Source organism: Muntiacus reevesi, chromosome 1, assembly GCF_963930625.1.
Source record: "Muntiacus reevesi chromosome 1, mMunRee1.1, whole genome shotgun sequence".
Taxonomy (NCBI): Eukaryota; Metazoa; Chordata; class Mammalia; order Artiodactyla; family Cervidae; genus Muntiacus; species Muntiacus reevesi.
The window spans coordinates 117,832,651-117,854,379 of record NC_089249.1 but is presented as its reverse complement, the minus strand read 5'-3'; the positions used below and the strand labels follow the sequence as shown (position 1 = coordinate 117,854,379).

Here is a 21,729-nt window from a genome sequence, read left to right as displayed (position 1 = left end):
TTGGTAGAAAAGCAGCTCAAATGGAAGCAGGAACTGTAACTCTCCTCTAGGGACAGGCCTGGTAACATTAGGCCAGAGGCCAGTAATAAAATCTATCACATGGGTGTTAACATTCCTGTCTCCCTACTCTTCCCAACCACTCTCCTTGTCTCTACTGTTTATGGTGGAGAGGTACAGAAATTTTTTTTAGCTTTTATAGATAATGACTTTTTTCTTAATTACTACTTATATATTATAGAATAGAAATTAGGAAATATTAGTATAGAGATATAGAGACATTAGTTTGCAGAGCATATCATGTCATTCATATTCATACTGGTGACCTCTTCTGAGTTACTGCAAAAAAAAAAAAGCTGACAGTAATGCAGAAAAAATGACCTTTTCCTCTTTTCTTTTGCTAGAGTATCTTTCAGGAGATTAAGGAACCAGTAGAGAAATTTAGATTAACCAATTAGTTTGTATTGCACATTTTTTTATATCTTATGTTCTGCTCTTATATTCATATGGATATAATTTGAAACATTTTGAAGTTCTAAACCTTTGCAGTAAAGTTTCTTATGTTTACTATTTAAAATAAAAGCACATAAAAATAGACTTCCATGCTTTCACTTTAGTACAAGTAATATATAGTTTCTTATTTTTGCTGTTAAGTATTTGTTTTTTGTATTGCCCTCCATAGGCCAACTTGTAGTCTGCATAATACTTAGTTATATACTGTAGAATGTCGTTGTGGTAATGTGAACTGATTTCAGTATATGGTGTGCGTATTTTGATGAAATGTTCTGCCTGGTCCTGATCAGAAAGGAGGTATAGTTACATAATGCTAATCAAGCATTTATTAGCATTTGAAAAAGGTCAGTACTGTAATTTTAGTGGCTACATGTATTATCTGTCATACAAATTTAGCAGCCAACTGTCTAAAATACAAATCACTCTACCCTGAAAATTGTCAGGGTTAATTATAAGCCCTTATTGTCCTTTAAAAAGCATACCTTATAGTACATCTTAATATATTTTGAGTCCCATTTCATTTGTAGATTGTGGAATTTTGCTTTTTAGTATATCAGAATAGTTCTGTGGATTCTTTTTATATTTCCTCCACCTGGTTTGGGTATGTTGAATTTGTTATTTTTAATTTTAAATATTATTTTTGAGTTTGGTTTGCATTTATTTGGTTTAAAATCAACTGGTAGATTTTGGAAAGTAGTCTCTTTCAAAAGTGTTTTAAAAAGCAAAATCATTCATTCATTCAGCAAATTATTGACTGTTTACAATCTTTTAGTCATAGGATGTTGTCTTGAGAAAGGTTGATTGATCAATACACAATGTAAGTACTATAGTAGAGGTTTGTCCTAGTGATTTTATATGTAATGAAACCAGGTTCCATTTTAGCTTTTAAACTGTTTTGAGAATTTGATAACATTATAATGGTGCCCCATTCCTTAGACTGATTCATTAAGAACTTAGCAACACAAGCAGTGAAACAGTATTCTCACAGTACCAAGTTTTCAGTACATTTGTCTCCCCTGTAAATGGAAAGTGCTTCCATTAATGGGATTGTTGAGCTGAACATTATTTCATTAGAACAAAGTCCAACAAAGCCTAAAGTGACTGGGACTTGGTATTGATCTTTTTCAGATTTTTTCAGATCTTCTTCTCATCTTTTACTAAAACAGATAGAAAACAGTGCTTTTGCTTCTTGATTAGTTTTTCAGGCAGTTTTCTAAGATTAGAAAAGAAAATTGGTCTCAAGATATTAGGTATAGACAGAAGGAAAAGTGGGAAATTAGTGATAGCATAAACCTTAATAAGCCACATATTAAATAGATAGCTTTTTTCCTTTTACAAAAAATCCTTGATGATTTCTGTTGTCAGCACATTTCGGATGTTGTGATTGTAATAATAAATGCTGTGTTTAGTTGCTAGAGTAATTGAAACAGAATTGTTGGTTTACTTGGTGTATTCTTCTCTCTAAAATTAAGTCATTAAATTCCAGTTCTCATTTTGCATCACTGCAGAATATCATCGAGTTAATCCAAAATATTTGTGGACATTAAAAAGAATTTTTGAGTAATTATATGTGATTTGTTTTACTTTTAAATGCTATTTTAAAGCATTTATAACTTCCCTGAATACATAGGATTTGAGGCAACTTAGAGGAGGAAACATTATGAACTAGAAAAAATACTAGAATAAGAGATAAAGATTCCACATATGTGCATTCATATATGATACTTATTTTTTGTTTCCAACTCATCTCACTCTGTCTGACAGATGGGGGAAGGGAGGAGTGGGATGAATTGGGAGCTAGGATTGACATATACCCACTACCATGTATGAGGTAGCTAGCTAGTGGGAGCCTGCTGTAAAGCACAGCTCAGCTTGGTGCTCTGGGATGACCTAGATGGGTGGGGTGGGGAATAGGTGGGAGGGGACATCCGATAGAGAGGGGTGTGTGCATGCATATAGCTGATTCACTTCATTGTACGCAGAAATGAATATAACATTATAAATTATTACAATTATACTACAGGAAAAGAAAGATAAAAGGAAAAGACTGAACATGGGTGTAACCCACGAAGGCTGCATTACTTAATGTAGAGAGATTTGAAAATAAAAAAGGGGCCTAGAAATTTTAAAGTGGCTTTTGTGTTAATAAGTCATTAACAATGCTGTATTTTCTGCTTAGAATTAGAAACATATCCTTAACAAATACTTGCCACCTAATGAATGTAAAGGACTTTGGATTCCAGGATGTGGAATTACAAAATGCTATTGAGAGAATGACAGGGTGTGTGTTTGTGTGCGTGCGCCTGTCTGCCTGTCTGAAGTCCTGTATCTAGTGTTATGTTAGCTACTTTGGAAGGATTGGTACAGAAGATTGATGCGAGATACAGAAAAATAATGAAATGCTTGCTAAACAGAATGTTAGTTCAACTAGAATGTAGTATTATAAAGACTGGTAATTTTCACCTTTTTTATTAAGTAAGCCAAAAATAACTGTAAGCATATTAATATGTTTTTTGGGCATGATATTAAAACTGAGATGTCATAAAATAATGGAACTCAGATTAGAAATTATCAATATATGAATATTGTTATATGAATATTATTGAACTGTTAATGTCTAACTATAAATCTGTGTAACTAACTTATGGATATAAGTTAAAGATAAATTATATAGAAATATAGATACATCTTTATAGTTTACAGTGCACTTTTATATGTGTTGTCTGATTTAAGAGAATGTTGGATTTAGAATAGAGTTTGATAGTTTGCGTATGGTCCCAAGTTAACTTTTTCTCTCTTAATGAGAGAGTCCTTGCCAGCACTTAAGAATTCATATCCTCAAGCTTCATGATGGTTATTCTGTTCTCAATAAATCAAATTTTTTAGTAATTCTTGGCTTAGATACTGAAATAGTTTCTAAAAATTCCACAGAGGCCTTTGGCTCTGCTCACTTAAATACCATCCAGAATCTGGGATATTTGTTCCTATCTCCTGCCTCCCATCCTCCCCTCACCCCTGTCTTATTTATAGCTTCCTTATTCGTGGTTACTGCACAGTGAAAATGAGCCTCAAGCTCCTCTCAAGTGGATAACTCTTATCAAGCAAAACAGGTTTTCCTTCCCAGTTTCTCTCTGCTCAGATTTTATGTGTGCTTCCTTATGATTACATATCCTAACCTACCCTGATAGTAACTGGACACAGTCTCCATTCTGGATAGTATTTCCGCTCTGGAAGTTGTGTTTACTTACAGTTTTTCTTCTGGTGAAATTATACACTTTAGTTCTAGCAACCTTCACCCATCTGTTAGTAGTCGACCTAGAGCAGGCTCTTTGCTTTTTCCTGAGATAGTTTGTAGATACTCCAACAGATAGGTCATGAACATTGTAGTTGGTTTTTCTGTTTGATTTTTGTGATTAAAAAAATACATAGCATGAGATTTATTCTCTAAACAAACTGTTAAATGTGAAGTACATATTTATAACTCTAATAACAATGTTGTGTAGTAGATCTCTCATCTTGCATAGCTGAAACTCTGTACCCATTAAGCAACAGCTCCCCATTTCCTTCTCTCGCTAGTCCCTGGCATTCTCCTTTCTACTTTCTGCTTTTATGAATTTGACTACTTTAGATTCTTCATATAGGTGGAATCATGAAATATTTGACCTTCTGTAACTGGCTTATTTCATAGAGCATAATGTCCTCCAAGTTCATTCATTTTATTGTGTGTATAGGGTTTCCCTTTTTAAGGCCAAATAATATTTCATTTTATATATATATATATATATATATATATATATATATATATATATATATATATGATGAATATATATATCACATTTCCTTTGTTCATTCATCAGTGGAATCAAGGGGCATTTATGTTGTTTCCACTCTCAGATATAGTGAATCATATTACATGAATATGGAGGTGCTAATATCTCTTTGAGATCCTTGCTTCAGTTCTTTCAGTTAAATACCCAGAAGTAGGACTGCTGAATCATTATGGTACTTCAGTATTTAATTTTCTGAGAAATCTTCACACTGTCTTCCACAGAGGCTGCACCATTTTACATTCTCAGTCAAAAGTGCAAAAGGGTTCCAATTTCTTGACATCTTCACCAGCATTAAAAAAAAAAAAAAGCCATACTAACAGGTGTGAGGTAACATCGTTTTATTGTGGGTTTTGATTTGCATTTCACTGATGGTGAGTGATATTAAACATTTTTTCTGATACATCTTATATCTTTTGTGTGCCATTTGCATATCTTTTTGGGAGAAATATGTGTTCAAGTCTTTTGCCCATTTTTAAATTGAGTTGTATTTTTGCTATTGCATTGTAGGATATTCTTATATATTGGGGTAATAAATTACTCTTATCAGACATATGATTTGCAGCTATTTTCTTCCATTATTCTGTAGATTGTCTTTTATTTTGTTGTCTCTTATGCTATGCAGATTCTTTTTAGTTTGATGTAGTCCTCCTCTATTTTTGCTTTTCCTTCCTGTGCTTTTCATGTGATATCCAAGAAATCATTGCCAAGATCGTTGTCATGAAACTTTTTGCCTTATATTTTCTTCTAGTGTCATGTCTCATATTTTAATACATTTTAAGTTGATTTTTCTGCATGTGTAAAATAAAGATCCAATTTTATTCTTTTGTATGTTGATATCCAGTTTTCCTGGCACAATTTATTAAAGAAACTCTCCTTCCCTATTCTGTAATCCTAGCACTCTTAGATCATTTGGCTGTATATGTGTGCTCTATTTCTGGGCTTACAGTTCTGTTCCGTTAGTTTATATGTCTGTCTTTATGCCAATACCATACTATTCTAATTATTGTAGTTTAAGAATTTAGTTTGAAATTGGGAGGTGTGAGGCTCCGGCTTTGTTCTTTTTCATGTTTGTTTTGACTATTGGGGGTTCTATTGGGAGCTATTTGGGTGATTCCATATAAATTTTAGAATTGCTTTTTCTGTAAAAAATACCATTGAGGTTTTGATAGGAATTGACTTGAATCTGTAAATCACTTTGAGTCATTTCAATAATATAAAGTTTTCCAGTTCATGAACATGGGATGTCTCTCCATTAATTTATGTCTTCTTTAGTTTCTTCCAACACTGTTTTGTAGTTGTCCTTGTAAAAGTCTTTTTGCTTCTTGGTTAAGAGTTGGGCAAGACAGAAATGAGTTCCTCAAGTTTTCTTTCTATAAAGCCGGAACCTTGGATGCACACTCCATCTCCCACTGCTACCCACAACCAGGAGAAGTTCCAAGCCAGGGTATTCTCCTGAGGCTGATTTGTTCTGACTTGGTGGAAGAACTGTTGTTGGTACAGTGAAGCTTTCCTCTTACCCATTTTGCTGCATTTGTTCTTGGCTTTGTGCTTCCTGGAACTTCTAAACTGGAATTTGGAAATCTCATAAAGGTATTTTGGTCTTTTTGTTGTTACTAAACTGGTGTTTCTACCAAGGAGAAAGAAGTGGACATAAAACTGGAAGTGGTTGTTTGGGGCTTGATTACTAAGAGCTTTGTTTGTGAACCTAAGGAGTTTGAACTTAGGACATTGAGAAGTTTTTTAAAAATAGTATAAAATAATAACCACCCTCACTTTCTCTGTTCATAAAATTCTATCTCCCTTGTGGAACATGAACAACAATTAACAACTAATGCATACTGCATTTAGGGGAACCAGTTGCAACATGCAAGTTGGAGATGAAAAAAAATGAGACCATAAGCTAAAAAAATAAGTAAATAAAATGGAAGGTAAAAAGTTGAGACCATGTCAGTGGCCTTGTGGATGGAAAGATAGGCTTTGACAAAGATTTCTGGGATGAAGCCAAGAATCAATAGCCAAATCAAAGTGTAAGGTGGGAGATACTAAAAAGGCACCGTATAGAGCCATAGGCAATTGGTAGAGGCAGGAAAATTGAGGGATAAAAAAGCAGCAAAGTAAAAAGCAGAGATTTTTAAAATATCAGATAGACACAACAAAAAACTCAGTTCTCTTGCTTCCTCTAATTCTCAAATTGTATAGTCTTCACGCTAAAAGAAAACAAAATGAAGTGAATTAACATTTGAGCCAAACTTAATTGAATTATGTGCTAGCTAAGCCTAAAAGCATTTATTATATTACAATGCCATCCTGCCTGACTCTGCTCTTTAAAGTTCCTACAGACATCTACCTGTGTCTCACTCCGCATAGTTACTGCATCTAAGACAGCAGATGTGATGAAATACAGAATGAGTTCCAGAGCTACAAAAAAAAAATCTTGTCCTGTGAAACTTGTTATTTATTTATAATTCAGAGTTTATTTTCATGGGAAAATTGCATTTAATAAACAGTATCAGCTCACCCAGAAAAGTAACTGCTCTTGACATTAATTATACAAGATAAATAGAAACCAGAAACTTTTTTTATCTTAGGCTTATATGTTAGCTCTGTTCCTTACCGGCTTTGTCATCTTGAACAAGTTCCTAAACCTCTCCATGGTATAATTTTTTCATCTATAAGAACAGTACCTACTTTGTAGTGTTCTTGTTAATATCTTTGAGGGAATTTTTAGGCAGGATACTGTCCTGTGATAACCAAGTGAAATAAAGAATTACCCTCATAAAAGTATTTTAGGATGTGTGATAGTGACAGTCTGATAACCTAGGTATTTTTTCAGGCTTTTTCAAGAGATATATTCTTATTAATGAGCAACAAATCATTCTGAACATGAAATAGAGATCCTGAACTTTTTCTTTCTGTCAAGTCAGCAGGGCACCTGTTCCATTATATTTTTGTTTAGTTATTAACGTTTACTTTTTACAAAAGTTATATCCCTAGTGTTCTTAATACCATTTGAAAGCTTTAATTCTATAAACATGTTCTTTCATTTCTCAGTTTGTTCAACAGTAATAGAATTTGGGCATTATTTTATAGGACAGCCATCTGTCTTATCTAGCAAAATCAGCATAATTTAAATCTTAATATGATACTGAGCACCTCTATCAGGGTTGACAAGAATTTTTCTTACTTGGTAACAGTACCGTCCAAAGCCAAAAGTAGTTTATCAAAATGACAGATTTAGGTCTCAAGTATGGGCTTGGAGAAATTGATGCTGTAACTTTCATCTTTATACCTGATTTTGGAGGTGCAAATAGCATACCTAGGACATAGGAATTTATATTTTTAGTGGCTGGGAAAGGCTCACTTGGGTTCTTTGTTAGTTCATGTTTTGTGTCTGCATAGTAACATAATTATCAAGGTGTTTCTTCAGTGTGTGTGCAGTGCATTTATTCATGACTGATTCTTACCTCTCCACAGTGTTGTCTTGCAGTGCTTTCAGAGAACAGAAACTGCCAGTAGTGTTTGGACGTTTTCCACATTTCTTTTCTTCACTTGGGGATTTCTCCCCCATCATATTCTACCTTTTTTTTGACACTAGTATTGAAATAATAAATTTTTCTATTAGTGTCAACATTCTGTAACTCAACAGTACCTTCCTTTGGTATCACTTTTTTTTCTTTTGGTTAGATAATTTCTGGAAGGGCATTTGGAAGAAAATGCCTAGGGTGGCCCATCTTATTCTAAGTTAAATTGCCTGGTTTGGAGTGATACAGTTTTGAATTTGAAAATTCAAAGCCATGAAGAGTCATTTAGCTTTTCTTCTCAGTGAGAACATAGGTTTGTCTAGTTATTACATCTTTATGTAATTCAGAATGTAAAGCCAAATGTGCCAGCCTACTCTAGACAGAACCAGTTAAAAACAGAAGGCAGCGTTTTAGAGTATCATAGCTTCTCATTGGTGATGCTTAATCTTGAAGTCATTACCTTTCATCTCTCACTGTAAACCTGAATGGGAGAAGTCACTTTTAGGGAAGATGGTATAATGCAATTGCTTTCCAAATTAATCAATCAATTAATTAATTAACAGAGTCATCATTCTTTCTTACCCTCTTTTTCTTCTTTCCTTTCCCCCTCACTTCCTCTCACTTTTTCCTATCCTCCTCCTCTACTTCCCTTTTCCCTCTCTTCAGTAGAATTCTTTTTTGAATAAAATATTACAGAAACACAGCACAATCTATTCTGTTACACTGTCCATTTCAGAGAATAATATGGCTTATACGCTATTGGCACATAAGGGAATGATGTCAGTACAATATGGAAGTAGAATTGGTTTATAGTGGTATTTCCCGGCACTTCCAAATTGTAGCAATTGAATAAAAAACAGACCAAAGGTTGAAAACTGCAGCCCATTCACTTCTCATTCTGCCTATTGGTTCTGTTTGAAAACACACACTATCTTAGAAGTATTTATTCTCTGTGTTTCACAATTTTCATTCACTTTGACCTTTTTATCCATAACCCAACTGGTTCTTATATCCCCTTCTGTCAAGCGCTCGTTACTTCTGTTTTACAAATAATGCTGTATATTTACTAAAGTGATTACTTATTAGGAACTTAACACATCTTTTTATTAGAGTTGTTGTGCCTCTGGTTCAATTTGCATAGGTTTTGAGTGGCCTGTACTAACCCTGCTTTTCCTCCAAGTCCAATTATTTATAATGTGTGCCTCTGCAGAATGCAAGGCTTTTCCTGGGAGCTATAGTCTGCCCTCTTTACCTGTGGGTTCTGCGTCTGTGCATTCAGCTAACCAAGGATGGGAAAGACGTCTGGAAAAAAAAAAAAATTCCAGAAAGTTCCAAAAAGCAAGCTTGCATTTGCAGTGTGCTGGCAACTATTTACATGATATTTACATTGCTCTAGTTATTATAACTTCCCTGGACTTCCCTGATGGCTCAGAGGGTAAGGCCACTGCCTGCAATGCAAGAGACCCAGGTTCAATCCCTGGGTCGGGAAGATCGCCTGGAGAAGGAAATGGCAACCCACTCCAGTATTCTTGCCTGGAGAATCTCATGGATGGAGGAGCCTGGTAGACTATAGTCCACGGGGTCGCAAAGAGTCGGACATGGCTGAGTGACTTCACTTCACTTCAGTTATTATAAGTAAGCTAGAGATGATTTAAGGTCTTTAGAAGGATGTGCGTAGGTTATATGCAAATACTTGCCATTTTACATGATGGACTTGAACATTCTCGGGTTTGATATCTCTGGGGGTCCAGGAACCAATCCGCCAAGGCTATTGAGGAAAGACCTCATTACCTTGTAATAATAGCTTCAGTGCTTGTATATAAACATACAAAGGAGTGGCTCCAATTTACAGAGAGGACTAGAATCCTCTTGTCTTCTCTCACTGGTTGCCTCATACCAACATGCCTGTTTTGGCTTTCTAGGTCAACTTCTGAATGAAGTTGGTGAAGAAGATAATTGGTGGGTCTGATGGTAAAGAGTCCGCCTGTAATGCAGGAGACCCGGGTTCGATCCCTGGGTGGGAAAGATCCCCCGGAGAAGGAAATGGCAACCCACTCCACTATTCTTGCCTGGAAAATCCCATGGACGGAGGAGCCTGACGGGCTGTGGTTCATGGGGTTGCAGAGTTGTACACGATTGAGCAACTAACACTTTCACGTTTACATTTTTGTCTCAAGAATAGGCAGCCCATCTTCCTTCTAGGCAGTCTGAAGACTCTCCTTAGATCCATTTGGGTTGCTTAGAGAATACATGCTTGGGCCAGATCATCCTGGTGTTCTATTAAATTACTGGGCTGAGCCTCAGTTTTACACTTCCCATCTTTTTTTTTTTTTTACTTTCCACTTTTTTTAAAAGTCTTTGGAAAAACCAGCTTTGTGAATCCCTTTATTTGCCTGAAAACTATTGTTGAGGACATTGTTCAGTACATAATTTGACATATGAAAAGTTTCTAAGAGTTTATTTGGGAGGAAATCATCTTTCAGAATACTTTTGAGGCAAGGTGTGTGTTTGTGTAAAGATGGTGGAAATTTTTCATTGCCAGTTTAGTTTCTTTCATGGTTATCATTTTTCGTTTTTCTTTTTTCAGGTTTTCTTTCTTTGACAAAGGAGGTGGAGGTGTCAGTTTTTACCACATTTTCTAGATACTTGGTCATTTCACGTGATATGTTGTATTTAAGGTATCTACAAGTCTGAAATTTAGGAAAGAAGTTAGCCTGGAGATAAAGATTTAGTCATCAGCGTGGGAGTGAATAAAGTTTCTAGGCCAGGAGTCTAAAATTGGGAGTGAAAGGAACCAGGAACAGAATTTTCATTAGTAGTTTCTGTGTCTTTTTCTCTATTTTAAATGATCATTTTATTCATTTTTATTGTATCCTAGAGTTGAACCATTATAACCAGTGTGTTATACCTACTCAGCAAGGAGAATATTCTAAACATTAACTACTCTTGCTTGGCTGTGCTTGGCAAAAGGGAATGGAAACATTAGGTCAGCAAAAGGTTTCAGTGAGACCTGGTAAAAACAGTTCTTTGCATAGTAACTAGATATAAGGTACATGTTTTTGTTTGCTTGTGTGTTTTTTTAACTAGTGTATCCTTTCCCCTGTCTTAACCTAAGTTTCAGAGGGTAAACAGGCTCCAAATCAGAAACTTCAGATTTTGCATTTTATTAATCTGTCCCACTCAAATGAGTCAAATATGAATGGTTGTTCCTTCATTATTAGGGAAATTGAGGTTCAAGGAATGAATTCTATCTAGGGTTTTCCATCCTTGACTCCTTCACTTACGTGTTTATTTTTAGTTTTCAAGGTGAAATGTACAGCAGTTTGGAATTCTAGCTGAGGGTCCCACTCATCAATTTCTTACCTTTCAACTCTATAGTCACCCTTCATTGGCTGGTCTGGAGAAAATGAGGTGAACCCTGTAGATGTTTCTCCTTTGCCTGCCAGCACAGTGTCAGGTTTCGTCAGGCTGAAGCTGCTGGCACAGTCACACTGAAGGAGGAAGGGGTCTTCCATGGTTCTGGAGTGCTTGCAGCCTCTCTGACTTCTGCAGTACACGGTGGTCAGCAGCACCTGCTAACCGGGGGCTTCTTCCTGCATGCTGCTCCACTCCCGCCTCCACACACCTGGCTGTTTCCTAGCAAGTACCTCTGCTGCTACCGTTGCTGCGGTAACAGCGTTTGACTTCTGCAGTACATGCAGCCGGCAGCTTCTGGGTGGCTTCACAGTGGACTGCTTCCTGTAAGACACCTCCCCTTGAATGGCTTTCCTTATTCCAACACTAGATCTTAGGAAGCCATGGGATGTGGGGTTATTTTCTGGTCTCTTTATTTCATTCCTTGGGTAGTGGTTGCTCCTTATATCTGCTATGTTTATATTCATTTATGTTTTCTTTACTTCCTAGTAGCCAGTTTGCTGTGTGAACTTATGTTGTGTGGTTAATAGTTTAGATGTTCATCTACCAATGAGTTTTAAAAAACCCTCCATGGAATTAAAATCACTTGGCATTATATAGTACTGGGCATAAATTTATTAATTTCTTTTGTGATTTTATAAAGTAGGTTGTATGTATCATCTCCCTATTTGTAAAGAAATTAAAGCTCTAAAGTTCAAAGAATATTCCTTAATACATTTGGCTATTTCTTAACTTAATGGTAAGTTCACTAGAAGACATTCAATCTGTCACTTGATCTGTTGAAACTGTTGTGCACAGTACCAGGCATATATCTCCTCTTTCCTTCCCTGAGCCCTGCTGCCACACCTCACAGTCTTGACTAACTTTGTGAGGTGTCACTTTAATATTTTCTTTTTCCTTGAAAGCCACAGTTCATTAAGTTGAAAGCATTTATATTCTTATGTCACATTAGCGTGTCTTTAGCGTACTAGATAGTATTTTGTTTTTAGTTGATTGCAAATGTTGATTTCTCTTTTTTTCAGTTTGCAAAACTATATGACAGGAAATCAGTAGCTAAATATCACTTTATGATTTCCATCTGTTCAAGTACAATAGTGTTTATAGCACAGTCCAGATTGCAGTGTGATAGAAATGTCCTATTATAGCAGATAGAATTTAAAATGATCATTGTATAGTCTAATGAGAAAACATTTTTAAACAAGTACTTCACTTAATTTCAAAGCAGAGTAACTGAATGCTACAATTTGATGACAGCATCTGCTATTGAATGTGTGTGTGTGCTGTCAACAGTAAAAACTTTTTTCTGACTTCCATAGAAATTGATCAGTTTGCTCACATGTATACTAATAATGGAAGCTGAGCAGTCAGGGAGACAAAGTTCTTTTGAATATCTTAAAAAAATTTTTTTCAGTTATTATGGAGCATATCATACATTATTTTGTGTGGCTTAACTCTGGGGGTGGGACTGTTTTGAGATTTTTATTATAATTTTTGCTAAATTTTATTTTGAGAGTATGTTCACATTTATTAAATAGAAATCATTTTCCTTGTCACATGGAACTATAGCTGTTTCAAATCTCTTTGACTCTAAAATTGAGGGGCAGAAGAAAGGAGATAAAAATGATGGTCCTTATTGTTTCATAAAGTATTGGGCAATTCCATGGTTTTTAGTTCTCACAGAGTGTGTTTGCCTCTAGTCCACTGTTAGAAATGTGTCTCCTGTTCTCAGGTCTGGTTAGCAGCTCTCTGGTCATTGACGAGTTTTTTTCCTGTTCCACTAGATGAAGTGCTGAAGTGAATCAATGTGCTACAGCACTCTTAATCACAACACAGCACTAAGTATCCTGAGTTTCAGACGTTTTAGATACTGTAGTTAATTTGAATAATTTTTAATTTTCCCTTGTTTTATTGTCTGCATTAGTTTGCTAGGGCTGCCATAGCAAATCCCCTCAATTTGGATGGTTTAAACAACAGAAATTTATTTTCTTACAGCTCTGGAGGCTAGAACTAAGATAAAGGTGTTAGCAGCATTGATTTTTTTCCCTGAGGTCTCTCCCCTCATCTTTACAATATCTGTCTTTTCCCTCTATCCTCAGAAAGTGCTTGTCTGTGTCATAATCTCCTCTTTTTAAAGAGATCCCAGTCAACTTGAATTAGGGCCCACCCAGATGACCTCATTTTAACCATAATTACTTCTTTCAAGACTCTTATCTTGAGAGTCCCTTGCAAGGAGATCAAACCAGTCAATCCTAAAGGAAATCAGTCCTGAATATTCATTGGAAGGACTGATGCTGAAACTTCAGTACTTTGGCTACCTGATGGGAAGAACTGACTCATTGGAAAAGACCCTGGTGCTGGGAAAGATTGAAAGCAGGAGGAGAAGGGGATGACAGAGGATGAGATGGTGGGATGGCATCACCAACTTGATGGACATGAGTTTGAGCAAGCTCTGGGAGTTGGTGATGGACAGGGAAGCCTGGCATGCTGCAATCCATGGGGTCACAAGGAGTCAGACACGACTGAGTGACTGAATTGAAGACTGTCTGCAAACCCAGTCACATTCTGAGGTACTGAGGTTAGAACTTCAACGTACAAATTTTAGGGGTGAAAGGAGACAGCTCTCCTGCCTTCACTGCTCTTCTACATTACTGATCCCAAGTGTGTGAGCTTGTCCACACCAGCCAGTTTTCTAACTCCAGACACCAGCTGGGTGTTGTAAAATTCATTTATGATACTAACTACCTGGAATTCGCATCAGTCATACAGGTCTGCTTCCACCCATGCTGCTGACCAAGAAGCTGTAGATTAAAAGTCCCCACATCCCCTCCTCAGGTTTGATAATTTGCTAGAGTGGCTCACAGAACTCAGAAAACATTGACTTATTTGATTATTGGTTTATTAGAAAAAGATACAGTTCAGGAAAGCCAAATGAAAGCGATGGGTGGAATAAGGAATGGGGAGGCATGTGGCGTTCCATGCCCTCTCCAGGTGCGCCAGCCACCCAGCTCCTCCATGTATTCGGCAATCTGGCAGGTCACCGAAACCCCGTCGGTTAGGTTTTTGTTTGTTTGTTTTAATGTAGACCTCATTCCATGGGTATGATTGATTAAATCATCGGCGGTTACCTCCAGCCCTCCCCAGATTCCCCTGACAACCAGGCACCCGTCCCGAGGTTGCCTAGGTGCTTTCCAAAAATCACCTCATTAACGAATACTCAAATGTGGTTTTAAAGGGTTTATTATAAATAACATAAGAGACTCTTTTCACCTTTATGGTTCTGGAGCTGTTTCAGAAATAGAGGACAAAAGACCAGATGTTTTAACAAAAGATGCTCCTTTCATTCTTTTCACTTAGTAAATTATAAGGGTTTTAGGAGCTCTGGCCAGGAGCTGGGGTGAAGACCAAATATTTACAGTTAACCCTTGAATAACACGGGGCTTCCCTCGTGGCCCAGATCCCTGGTCGGGAAGATCCTCCGGAGAAGGGAATGGCTACCCACTCCAGTATTCTTGTCTGGAGAAGAGCAAGTATTCTTGCCTGGACAGAGGAGCCTAGTGGGCTTTAGTCTATGGGGTTGCAAAGAGTCGGACAAGACTGAATGACTAACACTTTCACTTTTCACCTAAACACATGTATTTGAACCTAGCGGGTCCACTTATATGGCAGTTTTTTTCAATAGTGAATGATACAACACTACAGAATTCATGGTTGGTTGAACCATGGATGCAGAACTGTGAATACAGAGGAACCACAGAAAAGAAAGGCCAACTTTGTGTTATATGTGCATTTTCAACTGCACAAGGATCAGTGCCCCTAATCTCCATGTTGTTCAAGGGTCGATTGAATTTAAATTTATCGTATATAAATTATATCATCACAGGGAGGACACAGTTCAGCCCGTAACAAGATCTTTAGACTTCATACAAATGAAATGTGACAATAAACAGTTTTGATGATCATTCCGTAAAGGTACACCCAAGAGTCTTCCCCTCCCCCACAAACCCCAGCTTTAATATCAAGGTCCTTTGTTTCCTAACTGTAGCTTGCTGCCTGTTTAGGGTAGCTCCCCCCTCCAAATACTGGCTAGGAAGTTAGTTAAGGGGTAATTTAAGGGATTTAGTGGAGAGTTTACCTGAAGGTTTCCTCTGATTTGTCTTTAGTAGCACGTTCTTTCATTACATACAAATGGATTCCTTGTAGGCCCATCCCACCAGCCTTATAGATATGTCCTCCTCTCATTCCTAGCATGCTTGTTTTGAGTTTTCAAGAAGCACGCAATTTAGACTTTGTTCAGAGACTACATGATATTGAGTCCTCCCAGCCAATAATTGCTTGCTCTACAAAAATTCCAACTTCTTTGATGAATCCATATTTGGGATAATGAAGAATTATAGCCTTATAAGCCAGAGTACTCAGCTTGCTTGTCCTGTTCATATTCTCAAACAAAAAAAAAATCTGAAGTTGATAGTTAGAATATTATTTTTGTGTAATTGGTGATATTAGAGATCCATCAACTCCGTATATTTCAACCAAAAGTTGTCTTTTCACTTACACCAGTAAGAAAATGGTGTCCTATTTCTTATAATATGTGGAGTGCAAGATCATAGAACTGTCCATAGGTAACACAGTTCTGTGCTTTGAGATAAACAGGCTTTCCAAAATTCTTTTGAAAGATTAGAAAGGAAAAATAATAGAATGGCTAAAGTTAGTAGATCTGTTTTGACAGAGATTATTTTAATTTGATGAACTAGTTTCATTAATTAGATAATATATATTTTTATTTGTTGAAGATAATTTTTCTTCATACTGAAAATATGATTTAAATGCCAGCTAACTCTAGGATACTTTTTGTGTGTTTGCATGCTCACTCAGTCGTGTCCGACTCTGCACCCCCACGGACTGTAGCCTGCCAGGCTGCTCTGTCCATGGGATTTTCCTGTCAAGAATACTGGAGTGGGTGGGTTGCCTATCATATTATTGGGTTGGCCAAAAAGTTCCCTCTGTTTTTTCCATGTTACAGAAAACCCAAACAAACTTCTTGACCAACCCAATAAGATTTAAAATATTTCCAGTATACTACTTTATCCTCATGCATTGTTTTGAGAGTGTACAGTCAGTTTTTACATAATTTGGCATGTGTTCCTAAAAATCACTGCACTAGGTGAACAGGGCTTGCCAGAAAAATGAGATTAGAGGCATAATGCTCAAAAACTTCATCAGTGGCACACATAAAGTATATGATTCTAATAAAATTGTAACAGATGTTACATGTGTAAAACAGTTATACTAAAATAAATACGGTACTTTGCCTTGAAGAGAACATGAAGTTTGCTTGTGGAAGTGGATCCTAAAAGAGTTGTATCCTGTGAATTACTGTGGAGTGGTGGAAGGAAGGTTACCTGAAGTGGGATGGAAACGTGTAATAGCCGGTATCGATGGGTAAGGCTTATGACACAGGCAGTAAACTCAGAAAGCTGGTTGATGTCTGAGGTATGTGTGATTTGTGTATTCTTACCTTGCAGTGATGTATTTACAAGGTTATTGATTGCAGCAATTGTTTGTCATAAAAGAAATTGTAAGACACTTTAAATGTTTATTAACAGATCATTGGTTAAATAAGTTATAGTTCATGCTTTCTGAGGAATACTGTGCTGTTAAGAATAACCACTTACACAAACTGATGTGTAATGTTGTCAAGCTGTGATTAAAAAGTGGGTTTTAGAACAGTATGTATAATATGCTATTACTTGCATAAAAAGTAATGCCTGTTCGTGTGCTAACATGAAGAGAATGAAACTGAGATGCATGCTATTACCTTGACAATGCCAAACTTTGAATTTCTTAAAGACAAGAGATGTGTCTTAGTTATGTCTCTTTAACAGCTTGCATGATACCTAGTTCTTACCAGGTGCAAAGGAAGGATATGTTGAATGGAATAAGTGAGTGGGCCTTTTAATATGCATGTCTGTAAGAAAATTTGATATACAGAATTCCACATGTAAAACAGACTGAGGATGATTGAATCACTAACGTATTTGTGTTACTGTTTTCTTCAAGCAGTGGGCATTCTCCTGTACTTAAGACATTATTCCGTTTCCAGGATTTTGATTTAAATGTGTCTTTGGGGTCATACTAGAGGGACATTTCCATCTTTGAGAAGCTAAGTGGTGAAGAGCCACTGGAGAAATTAGAGAAAGAGAAAACAGGACAAAGGACAGACATGTTGAGTCTTTAATATTTTAAGAGATGTCATTAGTAGGCATTAGTTTAAGTTCAGTGTTTCTCCAAAGGACAAAAGTATGGCTAATGGGTATAGAAGATACAGGGAGACAGATATCAGACTAACTTGCTAATAGCTATTAACAATTGAAAGAGCATTGTTATAAATGCATTTGGTAGCAAGAGTTTTTATAGAGATTCCTGTCAGGATTAATGGTGAAAAGGAGTGATTTATTCCTTTTTTAGCATCAAGAAGATTCAAATCTGAATTTGAATGCTGTGCTACTATTATAACCTTGGGCAAAAAGTAACTTTAAAAATTCCTCAATTATAAAACAAGTATAATGTATCTTAGAACGGTGCTATAAGGATTAAGAAAAAGTAAAGTACCCAACACCGTATTATATTGAGCTCTCAGTTAGGGGTCATTGTTGTCATTAAAATAGGAACTCTTTTCAATATGTCAGCAAATTTGCAAAACTTAGCAGTGGCCACAAGACTAGAAAAGGTCAGTTTTCATTCCAGTCCCAAAGAAAGGCAATCCCAAAGAATTCTCAAACTAGGACACAATTTCACTCATCTCACACACTAGTAAAGCAGTGCTCAAAATTCTCCAAGCCATGCTTCAGCAATACATGAACCGTGAACTTCTAGATGTTCAAGCTGGTTTTAGAAAAGGCAGAGGAACCAGAGATCAAATTGCCAACGTTCGCTGGATCATCAAAAAAAGCAACAGTTCCAGAAAAACATCTATTTCTGCTTTCTTGACTATGCCAAAGCCTTTGACTGTCTGGATCACAAGAAACTGTGGAAAATTCTGAAAGAGATGGGAATACCAGACCATATGACCTGCCTCTTGAGAAACCTGTATGCAGGTCAGGAAGCAACAGGTGAAACTGGATATGGAACAACAGACTGGTTCCAAAAAGGAAAAGGAGTACATCAAGGCTGTATATTTAACTTATATGCAGAATGAGAAACCCTGGGCTGGAGGAAGCACAAGCTGGAATCAAGATTGCCGAGAGAAATATCAATAACCTCAGCTATGCAGATGACACCACCCTTATGGCAGAAAGTGAAGAAGAACTAAAGAGCCTCTTGATGAATGTGAAAGAGGAGAGTGAAAAAGTTGGCTTAAAGCTCAGCATTCAGAAAACTAAGATCATGGCATCCGGTCCCATCACTTCATGGCAAATAGATGGGGAAACAGTGGAAACAGTGGCTGACTTTATTTTGGGGGGTTCTAAAATCACTGCAGATGGTGATTGCAGCCATGAAATTAAAAGACGCTTACTCCTTGGAAGGAAAGTTATGACCAACCTAGACAGCATATTAAAAAGCAGAGGCATTACTTTGTGAACACAGATCTGTCTAGTCAAGGCTATGGTTTTTCCAGTAGTCATATATGGATGTGAGAGTTGGACTACAAAGAAGGCTGAGCACCGAAGAATTGATGCTTTTGAACTGTGGTGTTGGAGAAGACTCTTGAGAGTCCCTTGGACTGCAAGGAGATCCAACCAGTCCATCCTAAGGGAAATTGGTCCTGGGTGTTCATTGGAAGGACTGATGCTGAAGCTGAAACTCCAATACTTTGGCCGCCTGGTGCGAAGAGCTGACTCATTTGAGAAGACCCTGATGCTGGGAAAGATTGAAGGCGGGAGGAGAAGGGGACAACAGAGGATGAGTTCGTTAGATGGCATCACTGACTGAATGGACATGAGTTTGGGTAAACCCCGGGAGTTGGTGATGGACATGGAGGCCTGGCGTGCTGCAATTCATGGGGTCGCAAAGAGTCGGACAGGACTGACCAACTGAACTGAACTGAGCTTTTCAATACAGTGTTATTTTATACTGTTTGGTTTATACAGTTCATTCTAAAGCTGATATTTTGTAAGTTTTATTTTACATATTGTTTTAGGTATACATTTAGTGAATATCCCTGTAGTGTGCTAATCATGCTTAATGTATATTTTAATAATGAAAGCTATATTCTCCAATTAAGGTAATTACTTAAGGTTAAATGGCTACAAGTATCACAATAGAGATGGTACCAGCTAGGGTTCCGTCAATAAAACAGAAATGCACTATGCATTTTAACAGAGGGAATTTATATAGGTAATTGGTTGCATAGATATTGGAGGGTTGAATGAGCAGATGTCATTTGTAGATCTCCAGCCTCAGGATCACAGGGCAGAGTAGAGAAGGGTAAATTTGGAATTAAGAGACAGTAGCTTAAGAGGTGGCACTGAAAGCTGTGGAATATCTCTATTATTATATTTTAGTATCACAGTTATATGTTCCTTTCATGTTTAAACTTGCAGTTTTCAAATCAAAACCACAATGAGGTACCATTACACGCCAGTCAGGATGGCTGCTATCCAAAAGTCTACAAGCAATAAATGCTGGAGAGGGTGTGGAGAAAAGGGAACCTTCTTACACTGTTGGTGGGAATGCAAACTAGTACAGCCACTTTGGAGAACAATGTGGAGATTCCTTAAAAAACTGGAAATAGAACTGCCATATGACCCAGCAATCCCACTCCTGAGCATACACACCAAGGAAACTAAATCTGAAAGAGACACGTGCACCCCATCATTGCAGCACTGTTTATAATAGCCAGGATGTGGAAGCAACCTAGATGCCCATCAGCAGATGAATGGATAAGGAAGCTGTGGTATATATACACAATGGAATATTACTCAGCCGTTAAAAAGAATTCATTTGAATCAGTTCTAATGAGATGGATGAAACTGGAGTCCATTATACAGAGTGAAGTAAGCCAGAAAGATAAAGACCAATACAGTATACTAATGCATATATATGGAATCTAAAAAGATGGTAATGATAACCCAATATGCAAAACAGAAAAAGAGACACAGATGTACAGAACAGACTTTGGGACTCTGTGGGAGAAGGCGAGGGTGGGATGTTCTGAGAGAATAGCATTGAAACAAGTATACTATCAAGGGTGAAACAGATCGCCAGCCCAGGTTGGATGCATGAGACAAGTGCTCAGGGCTGGTGCACTGGGAAGACCCAGAGGGATGGGATGGGGTGGGAGGCAGGAGGGGGGATTGGGATGGGGAACACATGTAAATCCATGGCTGATTCATGTCAATGTATGGCAAAAACCACTACAATATTGTAAAGTAATTAGCCTCCAACTAATAAAAATAAATGAAGAAAAATAAATAAACTTGTATTTTTGAAATTCTTTTGTCTCTAGAAGGGACTTAGCTGTGCATATACTTTGCATCAGTGATTTAAGATGTATTCTTTTCAGGATGATTACTGAGTTCACTAAAAATTCCACAGAACTTACTACCCACCCCCAACACCTCAACTCTCTGTTAAAAATTTGACCTAAAGTTTCATGAGTCTCTTGAAAACCTTTCCTTTCTTTATTAACTGTGATTCTTCAGGTATTAAGATTTGCAGAATGTAACATGAATAAAAAATTATAATCTAAAATTTGACTTTGATTTTGCAATCACAGCCTTATCACTTGAGTAAAATTACGTGTGGGTTTTTTTTTTTTCTTGCAGTTAGAGCACAGTGTACTTACAGAGATACGGCTGTCTTTATGATTTAAAAGATAACGTGTTTAAAAAAGATGCCCTCTTATCCCCCTTTACAATAGCAAGCCAATAGTTTATGATTGCATTTTTTATTAAAAATAGTTTGATATTTTTGAAAAAAGTCATTTTCCCCCAGATACTGGTATCCACAGCTGATGTGCTGATATAATTAAGGTACTCAGCTCTGTTACAACTAGTCCTCTCAGTTAAATTTCACTTAGTTATGCAGTTCCCACTGAAGCCACTGTTGTTTGTTAACCCTTCCTTTTCACTGAGATATGTTCTTGTCTATAAGGAATATTTGTAGTTGTTCTAAAACAGCTTACTAATTTTTTAAAAATTTTTCCTAAGTAACAGAAGTTAATTTATATCTTGAGGAAGATATTAATTCTTCAAGTGACCTAAATTTAGCCCTGTAATACTTATACTTTGTCATTCCTTACTTTATTAATAGACAGCAGAAAGTTAATGTTTTTGTTCCCATAGTATCCTGAATATAAAATGGTGCTGTAATAATTGTAACTGATCTTAAGTATGGGATATAGTGGAAAGTATCTTGTATTGAATGTCGGTTCTTTGGTTCTCTGGTCTTGTAAACTAAGAGTAAGTTTTTTGTTTCTCTAAGTTTCTGTTTTCATGTGTAGAGTGAAATGGGTC

The 21,729-nt window shown here is 36.8% G+C and overlaps 1 protein-coding gene across 4 annotated transcripts in view; it reads left to right on the top strand.

Moving 5' to 3' along the window:
* HS2ST1 (heparan sulfate 2-O-sulfotransferase 1) overlaps positions 1-21,729 on the top strand; it is a 171,165-nt gene that overhangs the window by 83,024 nt on the left and 66,412 nt on the right. The window contains exon 1 of one of the 4 annotated variants that reach the window (XM_065909652.1): positions 16,696-16,714. The exons of the other annotated variants lie outside the window; for them this stretch is intronic. Within the exon in view, the coding sequence (XP_065765724.1) occupies positions 16,711-16,714 (4 nt within the window). The 5' untranslated portion in view covers positions 16,696-16,710. Of the gene's footprint in view, positions 1-16,695; positions 16,715-21,729 lie in introns of those variants that run through there. 4 annotated transcript variants of the gene reach the window in all.